Source organism: Lepisosteus oculatus, chromosome 15 (assembly GCF_040954835.1).
Source record: "Lepisosteus oculatus isolate fLepOcu1 chromosome 15, fLepOcu1.hap2, whole genome shotgun sequence".
NCBI classification, from domain to species: Eukaryota; Metazoa; Chordata; class Actinopteri; order Semionotiformes; family Lepisosteidae; genus Lepisosteus; species Lepisosteus oculatus.
The window spans coordinates 1,727,117-1,747,312 of record NC_090710.1 but is presented as its reverse complement, the minus strand read 5'-3'; the positions used below and the strand labels follow the sequence as shown (position 1 = coordinate 1,747,312).

The window sequence follows — 20,196 nt, the reverse complement described above, 5'->3', positions numbered from 1 at the left end:
CATGTGGAGTCAAGACAATAGTTCTGTTTATGTCCGCTTTTTACAAGAGGTTAAAGAGGAGTAAGAGAGTTTTAAGTATTGATTATGTAACGTTAATTGATGGATCATTTTATAAAAAATCAGTTTGTCATACAAGATATGCAACAGGCAATCCAATAAACAAGACGACCATCTTTTTATTTATGCAACACACACAATGAAACCATTCTTTATTAAGCTATGATGGACAAGACCACTCTTGTCTGACCCAGTTAATACATAGCCACCAAAAAACCCAGAATCTGTTCACAGTAAATAAACCCAAATGTAACAGCAGCTTTCACAAACCGACCAAACAAGACCAGGTATACAACCTTATATAGTGAGACCTTGGCCACACTCAGTAGTTTCATGATAGTTTCAAACAACTAGTTTTTTAAATACATTTATTTCAATTATTTTGAACAATATGCATATACATACAATAAAACACATAATCAATAACATCACTAGTTCCACAGAGCTCAATGAAGTCCCTCACCTCTCCATAATAACAGGCAGAGGACAGAAGAATTCCTGAAGGGCACAGACGGCTATTCCAGCTGACACAAAGACATATTGGAGCCAAGACCAACAACTCTAAACCCTGGGTAGAGGGGCTCCGTGAAAACAGTGTGGAAAGTGTGCAGGTGGATCATTATTTCAGGAGAGACACTGTAAAATGACAGTGTGCCGACTGGCCAGTCCAGATAAACTCCTGTTTTTTTGGTGAGTGGCACAGTTATGTCAGTCTTACTGTTATTGTGCCAAGCTGAACTATTCGAACCCCAGCGCTGCAAACACCAAGACTTGTCATTGTGCCCAAGGTGAGTGTCGTCACCCTCTCCTTTCCTCTTTATTCCTTTATATGTCACTCCAATATAAGCCCAGTCTCCACTCCACTCAGCCTCCCAGTAACAGCGCCCAGTCAGTCCCTCGCCGCACAGCACTTGTTGCCAGAAGTCAAATCTCTCGGGGTGATCAGGATATGGCTGCTTCTCTCCCCTTGTCACCTTTCTGTTCTTTTCAGACAGAGACAGCAGGCAATGTACTGTGTTAGGGTCCAGTGTGAGGTGACAGGAACCTGCAGACAGGAGGGAGGTTAGAGTGAAGAATTTGATAGTGAAACAAAAACAGCTGAGTCAGAAGTAAAGCCCAACACTTCCTTTTTTTAACAGATCAGGACATACGAAAGCATTTAAACCTAAAATAGTGATATCACAGGATACTTTTCTCCCCCTCTGTCTATTCTCAACAAATTAAAAATATACACGCCAAACTACATATCTATCCCCCATATCAGTGAAACAATAAAAAAAGCTTTCAGGTGTCAAGGGTTTTTAGTGGAAAAATATATTTCTGGAAATGGCTGGATAAGCCACACTTTGGCGTGGGATATGTCCACCCCTTTGAGCTGTTTTGTCACCTAGTTGTATGCTTAGGTGCAGTCAGTCCAGCTGGAGGCCAAATTAGTGACAGGCTTTCTCAAAATGTATTAGTTTAGTAGTAACCGTATCCACTGTAACAGAAGGGTGGCAGAATGGCACAGTGGTTAGTATTGCTGCCACACAGTACTGGCCTCTTGGGTTCAAGCTGTTGGGGAGCTGTTGGTGTGGTGTTTGCATGTTCTCTCTGTGCTTGCATGAGTTTCCTCTGGGTGCTCTGCTGTCCTCCCACTAAGACCTGTTAGTAGGTGAATTGGCTTTTGTAAAAAACTGGTCCTGGTGTCAGTTTGAGCATGGCTCACTGCTTCATCTCAGTTGCTCCAGCTGTACAGATGGAGACCAGCATTACTTGAAGTAACTCTGCGATAGACTATATCATGCATTTATTATCAACAGAAAGACTTGCCTGCTGCACTGCGCACCCACTGTCGTTCTAGAACACAAACACAGAAAGTATTAAACATATTTATTTAGCTATGTATCAGTTAAACCAAACTGAGACATATTCTAAAGTGCCTACATTAACAATTTTTTGCTCCAGAACAGATTTCAACTGAAAATAAACTTCAGGACAATTATAAGATTTCTGAAATTAAGTCATAGAATACAATGTAACGGTCTTGACAGAACTAAAGTAGTTTGAATAGGCATTGTTCAGTCCAGGTACACTGTGAATATACAATCACATGAAGATTTTACATTTTGGACTAAAAAAAGACATCATTTTCAGTGCTAATAACAGGGATCGAAACATTTGCAGCTGTTATCCATACAGGGTACAGACCTGATTTAGGGATAGGTCTCTCTGCACCTGTAAAGATAAAAGAACATTATTATAAGAACTTCATTGCATACAGCCCTACATTTCCAATGAGCATAACTGGGCTTCTATTCAGGACACATAGTGGAGTTACACAGAAGTCGCCAGCAGAAGGAGGAGGGTTTGTTAACTGTGTGAAGATGGCGGCCTTGTCTGGAACACTTTCATCAGACCTCTGGGGAATGAGCTGCTGCTGAACTTAGCCAACTGACCAGTTGTGGGAAGACAAATGGTCCGGTAAGAAATTAAAATCCAGGTTCAATGATATCTGCTGCCTGGAAAGAGAGGGAAGAACCTCTGTATGCAAAATAACAGGAGAAAGGACTGTTCTTGAGATGTTGGGTTGTCCTTAAGTTTTGAGATTTCTATTTCTTTCAGAGACTGAGACAATGTTTTGTGAGAATTCTTGAGAAAAGAGTTTGGAAAACTGGTAAGTATCTTTGTACTCCAGTTATGACTGTAAAGAACAGAAGACTACAAAAGCTCTTCTGTTTTGCTGTTTGATATAGTTTTGTTGTCCTGGACCCGACTAGTTTAAAGGTTATCCTGTTATGGCACACCCAACAGAGTGTCACAACTGTAGTTTGTAACTTAAAAAATTGTAGAAGTGTTACACGTTTCAGAGTAAAACTCTCAGGTTAGTTTAACTGATCCATGTAGCACAGGTTCTTTTTGTAACTCTTTACATTATTTTCTAAAGTACACATACATCTGTCTCTTGCTAACGCCTAGCCCAAATATTAACAGCAAGTCGTGCTGTATGGCTAGGTTTTTGTATCAACACAAAACTGGTATATTTGATTTGCATGTAATTTATATTTGTGATTGATTGTGAAAGAGAAGTACAATATATTGCACATGTACAAGTAATAGGTTTATTCCATCCTGAAAAGAGAAGAAAGAAAACGCAACGTTTCTGTCGCGGAGCCGAAACATTGTGTTTTCTTCTCTTTTCAGCATAGAATAAACCTATTACTTGTTCTTTTGCAGCCTACGCACGCTGACGCAGCCACCCACCTGAACTACTTCATATTGCACATGTTGTCTGCCCAATCCATGAAATTGACTATATTTTTATAATTCCCTTAATTCTTTCCCTTTTGGTAGCTATTTCTGGACTTGCTACCCCCCTATTTTTGTGTCATATGCAATTTTAACTAGCTTTTAAACATAGTCAAAATTTAAATTAATAATATAAGAATCCTAAAGAGCAATGGGCTAAGATTCCTTACCCTGAGACTGGAAAATTGCAAATGTTACACAAGTTAGAAAAAACTAACTAGTACAGAAAACTATAGATCAACCAGTCTTGATTTTGTCACAATGAAAATTTTGAAGTTGATAGTGAGTGTTCCATAATTACAAAAGAAGAATTCTTGCAAAAATTCATTTTATGAGAGTCCAGATGAATTTTAAAAGGAAACATCCTGCTTGCCAGAATTCTTCAATGAAAAGGAACAGCAGATGAAACTAAAGCATTCAACATTATTTATCTATATCTATATATTAGACTACCAGAAAGCTTTGATAAAGTCCCTAATAAAAGACTGAGTCTTGATTCAAAACCCATGGGAGTTCAATGTAATGTTGCACATGGATCGAGTAGTGGTTAACAAGTAGAGAAAAGCTTACCTCTAACTGGGCATTTGTAAGAAGTGTACTGTGTACTGTTGAGATGAGTTTTAGGCTTCCCAATCAATAGTAATGATTCAGACCCTAATACAATTTGTCAATTACATAAAAAACGTAACTATTCAGACTTTTACCAATACAAAAATGCTCTACTCAACGGCATTTCTCCACAAACAAAATCATCCATTTTTATGCTGATATAAAACTGTTCTCACTTCCCAGTGCCATGAGAACTTGGTTGGGCAAACTGTCCGTGCTACCTGCCTCCACTTAACAGGTAATTATCTCATCAGCTCCAGGATAACTTAAACCCGGCTCTGTCCATAAGCACACATTCTGTTATTGAGCTTCCTACCAAGGGAAGTGCTCCTTGCACTAAAGAGCTCATCAGAACAACAAGGAATCTGTCTGAATCAGTCCAACTACCTGAGCCCAGTCTCAAGGTGAATCGGCACAGCAGCTGGATCCCCCTGTTCCACAGCTGCTACACTTCACAGCAACCAGCTAGACCCGCGGGACTATGCAGCTTCCCTGTTCCCTGCTCAGTTGTATCGTATCTTCAGCCAGACTACAAAGTGCATTCTCCATTTCATCCATCTTCCGTCTACCTGAACAATGTCTCTCCAATTTGTCCAGTTTTTGCGTGCACAGCGCATTACTTGTTTCACCCCTCTTCTGTCTCCCTGCACAGCTCAGCCCAAGCTCTTGCCTTTCCGCTTGCATTAACCAGTGTAATGGAAAGTTACTGAGAAAAGGTGTTTTATCCTAAAAATGTTGTTTATAGACAGAGCTGTGCTGCAGAAGCAGCTGGATACTTGGAACAAAGTGTGAAAGCACCCAACTCGTGAAGGGCACGGGATGTTTTAATAATGTTTATCTCTGCTTCTTGAAGAAAGGAGTATGAGAAACTATCTGAATAACTGCTCTTCTTTGCTTAAAGCAGAAACCTATAAGGAATGGAAAATTACTGCTTTGCCTGTCCTTGAAGTGTGGCATCATCTTAAAAAAGATATAAAACAAGGGCTCTCCCTGCTTGCTTTTGAATCAGCTTTCACTTCTCTGCACAGACGGGTGATGGCTTTTTCCCATATTGCAATATGAATAAAGACCTTACTGAGTGAATGAGAATACCTCTCCTGGCTCTTCTTCGATAAAAGTCCACGACACCAGGACCAAGTGGACTCCTTAGCCTGTTGTACAGTACGCGCTGCGGCACTTTACCAGCTCAGTGCTGTGTCATAACACCATCCTGCCAGCTGACCACGCTCACAAACAGTATAGAAATATTTACAGTCATTAACGTGGAGTATTTCTTAAGTATGTCAGTGCAAAAAAACACAAAACAATCCAATGTTTTTATGAACTAGTCCAGTTCAGTAATATTCAGAACATATTTCAGATTTAAAACTGCGGAATTCTGTTCAGTTTAGAACGACTAACGATTTCCCTCATTTCAATGTAATTACATGGACATGATTGTTAGTAGTGTTAATGATATTGAATGTTGGTGGTGGCGCAGTGCTTAGCAGTCTTGCAATGCTGGGGCCCTGGCTCAAAATTCCAAACCTGGGATGCAATCTGTGTGGAGTTTGTATGTTTTTCCCATTTTCGTGTTTTTTTTTCCAGGTGCTCCAGTAGGTTAATTGGCCTCTGAAAAAAACTGGACCCAGAGTGAGTATGTGCATGTCAGTGTTTGTGTCTATATGTGTCTATAATATCTCTGCAATAGCAATTTCTTTTTATTTACAACTGGTGCCAATCCATACAATCTTCCATTAAAAAAGGCCCAAAACAACTGAAGAACAAAAAGTGCAAAATATCTTCTAATCTGCCATTGGAATGCTATGAAAACATGCCAAAATATGAAAATAAAATTGTGAGGCTCAATTAATTTGTACTAAGGCTGTATTAAACCTCTTCTTCTTCTTCTTCTTTTTCACAGCCTTAGTCCCAGACTGTCCTGGGGTCAGCTGCTTTGGTTGCTCTTCTCCACTTGTCTCTGTCGAGCACATCTTCCTCACTCACTTCACATACCTCCATATCTTTTCTCACACAATCTATCCATCTCTTTCTAGGCCTGCCTCTTCCTCTGTTACCTTCCACCTCAAATTCCATTACCCTCTTTGTTACTTCCTCAATGTCCCTCCTCATGATATGTCCATACCACCGTAAGCTCGCCTCTCGCATCTTCTCAACCACATCCACCACCCTACATCGTCTACGGATTTCTTCATTTCTGATCTTATCCTTCATTGAAATCTGCAGAATCCATCTCAACATCCTCATTTCAGTTCTTCTCATCAAGTTCTCTTCCCTCTTTCCAACAGCCAAGCATTCAGCTCCATATAGTAGGACAGGTCTAATCACAGTCTTGTACATTTTGCACTTTAACTTTCTAGAAATTTTCCTGTCACAGATTATTCCAGTTATTTCTCTCCACTTGTTCCATCCAGCTTTCACTCTTTGTTTTACTGCCTCCAGTGTTTCTCCTCCCTTTACCAGTTTTGATCCAAGGTATTTAAAGCCATCAACTTGTTCCATTTGTCTCCTCAACATTGGTCATAGTATCTCCTCTTCTCTCCATTACCATTATTTCAGATTTTTCTGCATTCATTTTCAGTCCACCCTTTTCCAGACTCCTCTGCCATTTGAACACTTTCTCCTGTAGTTCTACTTCTGAAACTGCCATCAGTGCCACATCATCAGCAAAGATGAGTTCCTAAGGCACTTCTGTTCTTACCTCCTCTGTCAATGTGTCAATATGAAAAGGAAAGGACTTAGTGCTGATCCTTGGTGTACTCCAACTGTGATTTCAAACTCTTTTGTCTCTCCCCGTTGTGTTATCATCTTCGTAGTTGCATCTCTATAGGTTGCTTGAACTAACTTCACCATGCTTTCTGGTACTCCTTTCTTCCTCAAGCACCAATACACCACCTCTCTGGGCACACGGTCATATGCCTTCTCCAAGTCCAGAAAGGCCACATACAGCTTTTTCCCTTTCTCTGGTGTCTTCTCCTGTAACTGTCTCATCACAAAAATGGCATATGTTGTGCTTTTCCCCACTGAGAATCCAAATTGTGAGTTGTGGATCCTGACTATCTTCCTGAGTCTCTTGTCCAGAATTTTTTCCAGGATTTACAATCCATGTTCCAGAAGTTTTATTCCTCTATAATTTTTACACTCTATTGGGTCTCCTTTCTCCTTGTAGATGGTAACCATACTGTTTTTTGTCCATTCTTCTGGAATTCTCTCATCCTTTGCAATATTGTTTAGCAATCTCTTCAGCCACTGAATCCCCTCTTTATCGAGATTCTTAAAGTGTTCTGCTGCTATTCCTGGTGGTCCAGTTGCTTTGCCCACTTTCATCTCTTTGATAGCTTCTGTCACTTCCTTTACTGAAATTTCTTGGATTGGTCCACACACTACGTCTGCCTCCACTAGGTTCTCCCTCTCATTTTCTACATTTAACAGATTTTTGAAGTACTCCAGCCATCTTTGCTTGATCTGTTCTTCTTTAATCAAGACTCTGCCTATCCACCCGGATAATATCTTTTTTCTGTCTCGCTCTATGTTTAGCAATCTTGTATATTTGGTCCTCTCCTTCCTTTGTTTCAAGTTTCTCATACCATTCTTTCCAGGCTCTTTCCTTTGCTCTTGCTACACTTCTTTTTGCCACCTTCTTTAGTCTCTTATATTCTTGTAATTCTCCAGTGCCATCTTTCAGTGCCTTGTATGTTTTTTTCTTTTCCTTCAGTGTTTCCTGAACTTCCATATCCCACCACCACTCTTCATTTTCCCTCGGTCTGCCTCCTCTTGTCTTTCCACAAACCCTGGTAGCAGCCTCTTCTAAGATGTGGCTCATCTCAGTCCACTCTTCTTCAACTGAAGGCTCCTCTGTTTCCTATGTGTTGTTTTTCATTTCTCTCACCAGCCTGTTGAAATCTACTTTGTTTTCTCTCAGTTTCCACACTTTTGTTTGTGCTGGGTGTTTCCTCTGCCTTATTCTTCACTCCTTCAATATTGTGATGTCCATCACCAGTAGCCTGTGTTCTCTGGTAACACCCTCATAGGGCAGGACTTTAGCATCTTGGACTTTCGCTCTATCAATTCTTCTCACTGATATGTAGTCTATTTGGGTATCATGGCCTCCACTCCTGTATGTCACCTTTTGCTCATAATTCTTCGTGAACCCTGTGTTCACTGCAAACAATTCAAGAGCTTGGAGTATTTCTAGTAGCCTTCCTCCTTCTTCATTTCTCTCTCCTAGCCCTCTCTGACCATGTTCATCTGGATAATCTGGGCATTTCTCTCCTAAATGTGCATTGAAGTCTCCTCCAATTACCACCATTTCATTTCCTGGGATTCTGCTAACCACTTCTTCGAGATCTTCCAAGAAGCTATCCTTTTCCTCCTATGGTCTTCCTACCTGTGGTGCATATACAGAGATAATATTCCACAAACCACTCTCAAAACCCACCTGTACATTGATAATCCTGTCTGAGTGTCTAACCACCCTCACTATCTTGTCTGCTAGGTCTTTGCACACTATCACACCCACTCCATTAATTTTTGTACTCTTTCCAGCATATAGAATCTTGTATCCCTCTCCTAGGTGTCTTGAGCTGTTTCCTTTCCACTTGGTTTCTTGCACACACAAGATCTCCACTTTTCTCCCTGCTATAGTTTCAACCAATTCTCTCCCTCTCCCTGTCATGGTACCAACATTCCAACTCCCCACTCTCATTGACTTAACATTCCTTCCAGGCCCCTTCACCTTGTTTCTTTTCTGTAGCCCCCACTCTACAGTTTTCCCCACAGTAGCATAATTTCCATTAGTACCCTGTTGGGACACAGCACTAATGGCGGACGTTGTTAACCCGGGCCCCGACCGATCCGGTATGTGCTTTGTGTTCTTTGCAACCATGGTTTTGGCAAGATGGTTTTACGTCAGATGCCGTTCCTGACACAACCCTTTTAGTCGCCTCTTACGACAGGCAGGGATACCCAGGAGGTATTCTGATCCCCCTCCCGAGGGATATAAGGCTGTATTAAACCTGGGCTACTTATATTTCTACCCATTTATACAGGGACATTTTATGAGTGAAGCAGCTTGCATGGGAATAAAATGTCTGCACCGTACTCATTTATACCTACAGTATAACTTCCCATTTATGAGCCCCCAACCTTAACAACATATACTTAGGTGTATCTTTGCTTACTATAAAAATCGATGAAATTCCTACACAAAAATACCTATGCAAACAGGTTTTTAGAACTACAGCAGATATCATTACACAACAGTACAAGATACATTTGTGTTTTTTCTTTGTATTAAAACATCACTTACCAAGTTCTCTACGCAGTAAAGGAATAGCTGTGGACAAGAAAATACTTATCACACTCAAAGATCCAAGTTCTGAAAACTGATTTAGCAAAACCTTACATCACACCATTGTTTAAGATATTACATTAATGATTTTAATTATTATTCGATTTTTAACAGTGTTTAAGATGTTAATTTCTGCACATAACACATTACTATAAAAGTCAGAAAAGGCTTGAGTAATGCTCTTTAAATCTATTAGGAAAGAATACAGAGCAGCTGCAGACAATAATGATCATTTACTTGCCTTTATATTCCACATTTCTCTCATTTTCTGTAAAGAAACACAAGGAGGGAAACAAATTACTGCCATCAGCACATTTCACTACACTAGAAAACTGCTTTTCCTGTTATATTTAGATAAGAATATGAAACAGGCAAGGAGAAAAGGAGTGGATTACCTTTAAAGAATAATGGAACAAACACAAACTCTTTGGTAATATCTCCTTTAAATAAATACACAAACATTTGTACTCTATGTTTAAAAGTTTAAATACCACGTTTCCCACTCCTCAACTAGTATTATAATCACAATATTTGGAGAAAAAAAAACCATAGTATGCCTCTTCTGTTTTCGTATAACACCATACACTGTTTCCAAACTAATTCTCAATATACAGTAGCTTGGCAATTTTTGTACCTATTCTTTTTATCATAATCTACTTACCTTTCTGCACTGAAAGCATGACAAACCAGTTAACAAATTTAGTTATCAAGTGTAGTCAAGATCAGCTGTTTCACAATCTTTTGTGGTGATGAAATTGAAAACAGGTCAATGTAAGGCAAAGTTGGGTACATAAATAAGAGGAATACAGTCGCCTTTATCTGTCTCTTAATGTGATGTTTCATATAAAAATCTGAACACAAATATAAACATTGAAATTACCTAGTCCTGTTTGTAAACATAAGGCTCCTACAGTATAAAAGCTTCTGAGCTGAATCCTGCTTGAGTCTGAGTTTATGTGGTGTGAAGTGCTCCCCAAACAGGGAGAAATGTAAGGTTCCCATTGGATCTGATGTCCAGAATTCTGGGCATGGAACAGGCTTACATTATAACATTAGGACGGTTATCCACATTTTGGAAAGGTTTTAATTATTTGTTTAATAATACACACATTTTATTCACAAAAATTTCAAAAATGTAAAATTAGATTCACTAGAATTCACTAGAATAGCTTACACACATTCTTAATATTTCTCAACTGATTTACTGTTTAAATTCTGACATTCACCATAATTCAATAGTAACCTAATCGAGGAACAAGTTAAAGGTTTATTCCATGCTGAAAAGAGAAGAAAGGAAACTCAATTTTATGGCTGTGAAGGCTCACATCCAAAGAACACATCCAAAACATTGTGTTTCATTTCTTCTCTTTTCACCATGGAATAAACCATTATTTGTTCCTTTGCAGCCTACCTATGCTGACGCAGCTACCTACTTGAACCACTGTAACCTAATCTATTCAACATCACATGTGATGTTATTTTAACAAACACCATGGAGTGCATTTGCTATGTATTTCAGTTTCAGGACTGTTTCTGTTAAAGAATAATTCAGACAAAATGGCAAAATACCTGCTTGCTATATATTAGACCCTGTTACATCTGTAAGTTTTGAGGTGTGATGTGAACATGCCAACACGTAAGAGTCACTTTTCCCATGTTGGAAAGTCAGAATAACCCAATTTATTCCAGGGGTCCCCATTCTAGCCCTGGGGGGCAATGTGTCAACAGGTTTTCAGTCAAGCTGAGTTTATTAGCTGATACTTAAAAGATCAGCAATGAACATCAGCCAAGGGACTGCTTTCTCTTATGAGCAGCTCCGGGCAGGCCAAGGATTACAGTGAGAACTGAGAAACTCCTATTTTACACACCCAATCTACTCAAACACATCACCTCCCAACTGGTACTTGTTTAGTCTGTCAGCATGTTCAGCTAATACTGCAGCCACTACAGCGGTTAAATTATAAACAGACATGAGTACATACCATTCATTTTCTTCCACTGGATTACCAGAAGTACCACTGCTACAACAGAGGCAACTGGTATCAAAAAGAAAGCCACCATGAATCCACTGTGTGCTGAGAAACTTTCACCTGGGAAAAAACAGAGGTACTTTAGCTCACAGTAGAGGTACAGTAAGTTAGTTGGCCCCAGCTTTTTGGGGGCCCTAGGCAAGATCCTGGAAAGGGGCCCCTACAGATCTGAATCTGTACTTATACTACTAATATCAGCTCCCACCCCAAAATTTAATTTACTGTTTAGAACAACTAATTACAGTATATTAATTATATAACTACAAAACTGTTATAAACCAGCTGTGAAGAACACATAATAACTTTAATAAATAACACAAAGTACACTTTTTATAAAGATAACTTATTTTAACATTGAAAGTAATAAATAGGAACATCAATATCAATAAATAACGATGAACCCCAGATAAGATTTACTTTAAAATTATAGCAAATCATAACCTTCAAAGTACTGCACTGAAACCTTTGTAATTTTTTTTTTTTTACAGCAGCATGATAGAAAGCTTCCTCACTAGTGTCCTCACTGTGTGGTATAACAATACTACAGTACCATGCATGACAGAGATGCACTACAAAGGGTTGTGGCAACTGCCCAGAGGATTATAGGATGTGATTGACCATCAATCTGTGAGATACACACCATCTGCTGCCGCAATAAATCCCAATCCATCATTCAGAATCCCAGCCATCCCGGCCACAAACTGTTCTCCCCCTGTGCTCTGGCAAGCGGGTACCGCACTGTTAAAGCTGGACCACTAGACTCAAGAACAGCTTCTGTCCCATTGCAGTGCGCATCCTCAACAGCTGACTGCAGAGCCTCAATACACATCTGCACTAAACACATTTTGCATGTTCTACCATGTTTTTTTGTCTCACCACTACATATTTATTGTTCCACAACATATTTATTGTTGTCTACATTGTGTAGTGTTGTCTGTTGTACTGTGTATGTCCTGAGAGATCAGCGCGATTAAGAATTTTAATGCACGTGTACTGTACATACAGTATGGTAATAAACTACTCTAGGAAGTAGTATTATCTAGCTAGAAAAGGTGGCATGTCTACTGTTCTCTAGTTACATGGATCTGACAAACTCAAAACCAAATGAAATACATTTCTAATATTTCTGTCTATTTTGCATTTTTGCAATGACTTGATTTGGCTTAGCCCGCTCTTCCTTTCTGCGCTTCAGAAACATATCATGTATTTGATTATTACTGGTCATTTTTTATTAGGCTTCCATTAACATAATCAACGTAAAGAAAGCAACAGAAAGAGGCACTCACGCACTCACTCGCTCAGGTTTGAAATTGCTGATTAAAACAAATATTGTTACAGCTTTGGGTGACTGAGAAGTGTCTGATTTTAGATAAAGCTTGTGACACCGGGAAGAGTACAGTAAATACTTCTAACTTCAAAGCAGAGAGGAGTTTTGATGAGGTCTGGGAGGGTCCATTGAGCAGAAACAATAGTAAAGTTTATCTAAGTATGCCTAGGCAAGTTGTGGATTAATGTTTGGCAAGAAGCAGCACAGAAAGAGACAATATAAGATCACATTAAGAGCACAGAGGAAGGAAGAGGGGGGGAGATGGAAGAAACAAGGAGAGCACGGAGAAGAGAGAGGAGACCAGAGGAGCTGTGAATTAAAGCTTGCGCCAGGCGAGAGCCCCTACTTCTTGATCATCCAAATCACACCTGACTGGAGCTAAGTATTCAAACCTTGTTAGAAAGAACGTGCTTTTCTGTATTTTTAGAGAACTTGGGTTTCATAGGTAAAGGATACCTCAGTTAGAAACGTCTCTCCTGCTTAGGGTGCATTTTATGGAAAGGGGTATAGGCTCCCATTTATTTTGTAGCATCCAGGGTGCAGAGAGAGAGATTTAACTGCAGGTTGCTTTGTATTTAGTTAGAAGGCAGCCCATCTCTTGTGTGGCCTCTGTAGCCATATTAAGAGTTTAGTGCTTAGTCTGGGGTTTTCTGGGTGACCAGAATGTTAGTGTAATGAACAGTTCTTTCCGGACCCTATGTGGATGACACGATCCAGGGAAAAGTGAAGAAACACAGGGAAAAAAGTCATGCAGGATACAGAGATGAAAACAGGGGGCGTGTCCTTCGTGCGCTGGTATTCGGGGGAGGTGTGGCCAAGGCAAACAATCCAGGAGAAAATCCAAGGTGGAATCCAAACGAAGGCAAAAGTCCAAAACCGGGCGGTATATCCAAGACAAACAAGATTTAAAAACGGGAACCGGATCGGAACCAGTGGGGGACAGGAACAGAAAATAAAACCTTTAACGGGACCAGGCGCTTCCAAGTCCCAGACTCGCCTGGTGTGGAAACCAGAGCCGAGCCCGGAATAGAGTGAGCACCTGGCTTTTAAGGAGAACTGAAAGGGGGGTTGGAACAGGGAGTAGGTGTGGGAGATGAGTGGAAAACAAGGAAGGGCTGGAGTGTCCTTAAGAGGAGGGGTTTATGAACGTGACAGTTAGGCCTCTCAAATGTATCGTCTGTAAATACTGTAAATAATATAACTTTGTGTGTTGTATGTTTTGTGTAGTTTATTGTAATATTTGATTTAACCAAGTGAGCCTGGATTATTACTGGATTATCAACAAAGCTGTGCCAGAGAATTAAGAATTCACGTGTTTCTAGTTATACCAGCCATTCGGGTAATAATCGTTATAAATCACGTACAAATTGGGGTTTTGAATAATTATTTCACTTATTGACTAAACCACTCGGTTTAGTTTCGAAACTCCCATTTGTAACAACATGTTGTACTGAACACGGAGGGGGCCCTGCGGTGGCCTGGGGCCCTATGCAGTCGCCCAGTTTCCTTTGCCCAGGGCCGGCCCTGCACTCAGCAATAGCCTGCTGGTTATGTGAGAACTTCAGATACGACATCCACATCATATAGTTCCTAACAAGGGGCATATTGTAAGATTTACTGCCGGTTTGTACCTCAAATATTAGTTTTGAAAGTGGTTTGAAAGTAACCACTGTGGACGACCATTCTCCGACGTTCCTGTTTATCAGTCAAACTGCCACTAGAGCCAATTAAAGGTCACCATTATTATAGATACAACAGGTGAAAATTAGTTAGCTAACCGGTGAAGGGTTCAGAAATGTAGAAATCTGACACTGGCTTGGGGTCATTACTCCTGACCTGGTTTGAGTGTGATTCAAAAACAGACAACTGCTGTTGCATGTGACATCTCAGGAATAACATTATCCCATGGGCCACAAGTGGAAATGTTTTCTATGAGGACAAAGGAGGCGCTGTTGTGGTGTGGTGTAAGGATCTATATATCTTTGAAGCCTCTAGACAACTGACACTTTTGCCTACCTCCCTCTCAAACAGGACCCTACCACTGACTGCCATAAGGAAGTGGTATCCATCATCTCCCTTCTTATCAGCAGTAAGGAGCTCCCCCAGGAGGCAAACCGGCTCATCATTGAACATCCACAGGTATCTCAATTTTACGTCCTCCCCAAAATCCACAAACCGGACACCCCTTGGACGCCCCATTGTTATCAGCATGCAACTGTCCGACTACTTACATCTCAGCCTCACGAGACCGCTGGTTGAAGGTCTTCCCTCATACACCAAGGACACCAACCATGCGCTCCAACTTTTTAATGATTCCCAATTTCAGGGCCCCAAATGCTACATTTTTACCATGGACATCACATCTCTTTACACCGTCATTCCCCATAATGACGGCCTTACAGCCCTCAAGCACACGCTGGACAAATGCACAGTGCTTGATCCACCCACCCACACCTGGGTATGCCTTGCAGAATTGGTCCTCACACTGAATGCATTCTCATTCAATAACCTCTTTTACCAACAGGTCAGTGGAGCTGCCATGGGCACCAGAATGGGACCCAGCTATGCCAATATTTTTGTCTGCTGGGTAGAAGAACGCTTCTTCACTTCCTACACTAGCTATGTCCCTGACCTCTACAAGTGATACACCGATGACTGCGTTGGTGCCGCCACATGCTCCAACGGCCAGGTTGAGTGCTTTCTGCATCATTTCACCAACTTCCACCCGTCCCTCAAATATACGGTTAACATATCTTCCACAACTCTTCCTTTTCTAGACATCAGCTTCTCCATCAACTACCCCCGACTCTCCACTTCGGTCTATTACAAACCAACGGATTCACACAGCTATCTCCTGTATAGCTCATTTCACCCCAAACACCCCAAAAAACTCTCTCCCATTTTCACAGTTCCTTCGGCTACAACAATTATGCAGCAACGACATTGACTTCCAGAACCAAGCCCTCAAAATGTACTCCTTTTTCATCAACAGAGAATACCCCAGCAGTGTTATTGACAGGGCCCTTGCCCGAGTCAAAAACACCCCTTGGACCACCAACTCAAGCAGGAACTCCCATTGTAAAAACCGCATTCCTTTGGTGCTTCCCTACCACACCAACACACTTTCTATCCCAGGACTATTAACGACAACTTTTCCATCCTACAGGATGATCCCTCCATTGGGGCCCTCTTTTCTGACTGCCCCATCATCTCATATCGCTGACCACATATCTGCGCAACCTTCTTGTTCACAGCTCCCTTGACCACCCTCAGCAACCATCCACAACAGGTACTTTCCCTTGCAACAGAGCTCACTGTACCACCTATACATCTAACACCACACTCATTCAAGGTCCCTCAGGACAATTCCGGATCCCTCAGATGGCATCTTCATTGGAGAAACAGGAAAGAGACTTGGAGACCGCTTCAGAGAACATGTTAAGGCTGTGAAGATTAAATATCTCTCCAAGCCCATTGTTTCCTGACTTCAAACCTCATGATTGTCCTCTCTTTCTGTCCCCTGCTCCTGCCCCTCGCTCCTCCTCTCTCCCAGCTTTTGTTCTCCTGCTACATTACCTTTGCTTACTGCCTTGTCTTTCTCACACCTGAAGAAGGCTCCATGGCCAAAACGTTGTGTTTTCTTTCTTCTTTTTTTTTAGCATGGAATAAACCTATTGCTTGTTCCTTTATAACCTTACTTATACACTGTTATGTGTATTGTTTGTTTTTTTTCTTTATATCGTCTGCAGTTGTAAAACAAATTTCCTTTTGGGGATAATAAAGACTGTCATAAGAGAGTATGACGGAATAATAGAAAACAATCATGTTTAATTATGGAAATTCAAAGACATAGTAATTAAAAAAAACTGAAGGCAACATAGGACTATTTAATGATTCTTACCTTTTTATTATATACTGCAATAGCTGCAGTACCCCTAGGTGTCAAGAGACTGTTAATCCTTAGAACTCACCAAATATATAAAGCTGAGATTCCCAGTCTGGTTCAGGTAGCGGACTTCTAACCATGCAGGAGAAGACAGTAGACTCCTGATTGACTGGGATGTAGCTGCTGACACTGAAGAGGCCTTGACTGTCCTGCTTAGCAGTAGTGGTGGAGAGTGAAGTAACGTTGTTTCCATCCCTGTCTGTCCAGATCACTACAGGTTCAGGGTACCACCCTTCTGTTCGGCACAGCAGCTGTGACTGCTCCCTTCCAGGTGGAAGGAGAGAAACTGAGGGATGTGTCCCCAGGGCTGTGAACAATAGTTAACAGATGTAAACTCTAGAACAAGTCTTGTCATTCACTGAAACTACATGTTTCCAAACTGCTATAACATCAGAAATGTTAATGTTAGCTGCTGTGCCCTTTTACAACAAAATGTGTAACATGTGAAATGGGTAAAATTGTTTTAAGCATAACCCAACTAGTTTCCTTGTCAGGCTATAAGAACAGTTTAAAGCCATTAAGGTGTAAAACCATATTACTGCATTTAACTAACTGATCACCGCTGTAATACTGGCATTCTCCTGGAAACTACCCCGAAAAACGAATATTAATAAACTTTATGATATTTAAAAGCATGATAGGACACTTACCTCTAACAGCCAGGTAAATATTAGCTTCTTCATACCACTGCTGAGATTTAACCATGCATTTATACAGTCCATGATCGGAATGTCTCACACTTTTCAGTTTTAATGACACATTAGATTTCTTAAATTCCTCTGGGAAAAGCTCTGCCCTCCCCCTGTAGGATGTGATCTGGTTGTTAAAATTATACCTGCCATATCGGTATAAACAAACAGGGGCTGTGTAATCCTCTCTAAACCACCTGATCTCTAGGTTCACAGCACTGATGTTGGGTGAGAGGTAACATGGTAGAACAGTGTCTTCACCACGGAAAACAACAACAGGAGCAGATGGTCCAAACACCCGAAACGTATCTGAAAGGGGAACAACACAGGGTTAATGGTGGTTTTTCTTTTCCGTGCATGTCAATATAAAGAAAACAATTTAAGTACAATATAGTAATACAACTTGCATAAGACACTTACAGTATCAGTCTAAATGCTTGTATGATTTTAGAAAGGTACATAAGTTTTGGGTAATTGTTTTTTGCTATTATTTGATTAATTGTTTTGTCATGATTGGCCATGGCACACTTGAGTGGTTTTGGAGCATAGGCACCATGCCAACAGTGTCTTGGAAAAACACCTCAGAATTGCTTACTATAGAAAATTACAGTTGTGTAATATACCACCTTAACGGGTGTCAATGAGTGTGGCACAGACATGCATACTGGCTAATTGATGACCAGCTGATTTGGTGGTTTGGTGATCGTCTGAGAAGGAGTGTCCAGTTGCTACAGAACTCTCGTTGATTGATCAAGTCCTCCTAACTTGATAAGTTGTGTTGAATATCCCAATGCTCTCTTTTCTCAGCTTTGTTTACTCTGTATATACCTCTACCACCCAGGACCAACTGAGATTGTGCCCTGCAGAAGTATACCCCACACATATACCACTGGTATTTACAGGTTGAACCCAGTTTGCATTCTGGAGGAAAGATATGCCTCGCTAGTTATTTTGTGGTTATCGTTTGGTGTCTCTTTACAAGGGTCATAAAATTAATGACCATGTGGACGGCACAACTGTATATTTCTGCATCTCATTTTTCAAGATGCTGTACTTTGAGGCATCACAGGGGTCAATTGGGTGCTTAGGACACAAAGGGCCCTGCCCTCTTTAAAAACCAAGCATAACAGAAATGCCAAACTACATTTTCTTACCATTAATTTCAGCCTTTAGGTTGCACCACACATCTATTTTAAACATGTGAACACATGTTCTTGTTTTTTAATGCCAATATTCCTCCAAAATAAAGATTTGGTTCCACTTGAATAACTTAAGCCACATTTGCAGAATAACTTTAAACCAAAGCAGAAAATCGGTTGTGTTATTTTGAATATACCAGCTCCAGTATGTAGAAGCAGTAGCTCTCCTTGTTAAATCCATGAGGAACCAAATCTTTATTTTGGAGAAACATAATGTCCATGGTCATTCTGCCTGTCCTCAGTCACTGGGCCATGAGATATTTCTATCAACTCAGGCTTGCTTCACTGGTTTACCATTTTAAAAGGTTTTTTATACAGTTCACAATAGCATCTTAAAAGATAACACAGTATTAATGTCACATGATCTCACAGGGTATGCAGAAACAAAAATTAAGAATGCTAATCCGCAAGGTTCAAAGACCACACCACTGGAGAAGGTGACTTTTGCCTTGCAACTTATGTTTTGATCCATAACAGTCACTGTACCTGATTGTGACACAGAACACTGGTGGACAAGCAGAAAAGTCACATGAAGCCACTTCAATTGGTCAGACTTCATTTCTAAAAAAAAAAACTCTGAGTGGTCAAACTTTATCATTGAACAAATGGTCACTAAATGGTCTATGTTCTAAATAGACTCATTTTAGTGCATCCTACAAGATTTACATAATTTGTTTTACACTATAGACTTGGATATATTCTAGCATTCTGTTTGACTTTTTTAATTCTTCTCTGCAATGTCTATAAGGTAAAATGATTCAGACTGGAATGTGGAAATAAGCATCAGTCAGGTCCAATGTAGTGATCCAATTTGCTTATTGGGGTATTCGTGTGGTGAGATAGAATTAGACTGTCTACCCTTTAACAAAGGCTGTTTAAAAAACAGCTGTGAAGCACTCAGTTTATTCAGGACATCGGAAGCTGCCCAATTCGACTCTTATTGTCGCACTTAAAATATAATAGTGTAGTGTGCGAGTGTTGGCGGATGATTATAACTGTGCTGGACACAGTCTCATGTCATCTAAGCCAAATACCAATGCGTTGCCGCTGCGTTTTTACTTTGGTCTAAATCGTATACGTTATATAGAAAATAAATTTATAAAAATATTTAATACAAACTGTTAAACGAAATGTGTTATTTGCACTTACCGTTTTCTCAGAAAGAAAACTGTAAAGCCCTTTCCGGTGGCACCAGAATGACGATACCCAGTTATGAATCTGCAGCCTGTGAATAGCGTTGAACGTTGGCAACAAGAACTGACTTCCTATTCGCATTACCTTTCAAAATAAAAGTCTTCCTAACCTATGCCTCAAGGAAAAAAAAAACTAGACAGGGTTAAGTTACATGAATGACAAAGAAGTTGTGCATCCTTTAAACTGGGTGGATTGTGATATAGAGACCCACAGCTAATAGAAAATTACCGTTCTTTGTTCGCTTTTGCGTCCTTGCTAATGCTATTTTTAAAGATCACTTCCTCTTTCCAAATTGGCTTAGTGCAGAGCAGGACAGCGAAAAGTATGATTTCTGACCAGACCAAAATTTGTGCATCTCCAAAAGGGGTGACATCTAATACACAGACCCACAGCTAATAGAAAATCACCTCTCCTCAGATGTGCATATTTGTCAATGTTGCCAGAATACCACCAAACAGTAGCACATCTTGATGTGAGGTATTTGTCTGCAGCTGAATACTTCCCAAT

General features: G+C 40.4%; 1 protein-coding gene across 1 annotated transcript; it reads right to left on the bottom strand.

Moving 5' to 3' along the window:
* Positions 1 to 156: 156 nt before the first annotated feature.
* On the bottom strand, positions 157 to 19,961 carry LOC102694377 (butyrophilin subfamily 1 member A1-like). Its single transcript, XM_015363539.2, has 10 exons — positions 19,645 to 19,961; positions 18,982 to 19,056; positions 17,258 to 17,605; positions 16,633 to 16,914; positions 11,287 to 11,394; positions 9,546 to 9,572; positions 9,263 to 9,289; positions 2,248 to 2,274; positions 1,870 to 1,896; positions 157 to 1,102 (listed from the first exon to the last, which is right to left on the bottom strand). The coding sequence occupies exons 2-10, from the start codon at positions 19,052 to 19,054 to the stop codon at positions 573 to 575; spliced, it is 1,449 nt and encodes a 482-aa protein (XP_015219025.1). The 5' UTR covers positions 19,055 to 19,056; positions 19,645 to 19,961; the 3' UTR covers positions 157 to 572.
* Between the last annotated feature and the right edge of the window lie 235 nt (positions 19,962 to 20,196).

Excerpts from the sequence above, each read along its gene's own strand:
- LOC102694377 (XM_015363539.2), bottom strand. The coding sequence starts at position 19,054 with ATGAAGTCTGACCAATTGAAGTGGCTTCATGTGACTTTTCTGCTTGTC. Across the intron at positions 9,290-9,545 it reads GAGAAATGTGGAATATAAAG|CTATTCCTTTACTGCGTAGA; the intron begins GCAAGTAAATGA and ends TCTTGTCCACAG. Across the intron at positions 2,275-9,262 it reads TTTACTGCGTAGAGAACTTG|GTGCAGAGAGACCTATCCCT; the intron begins GTAAGTGATGTT and ends TTATCTTTACAG.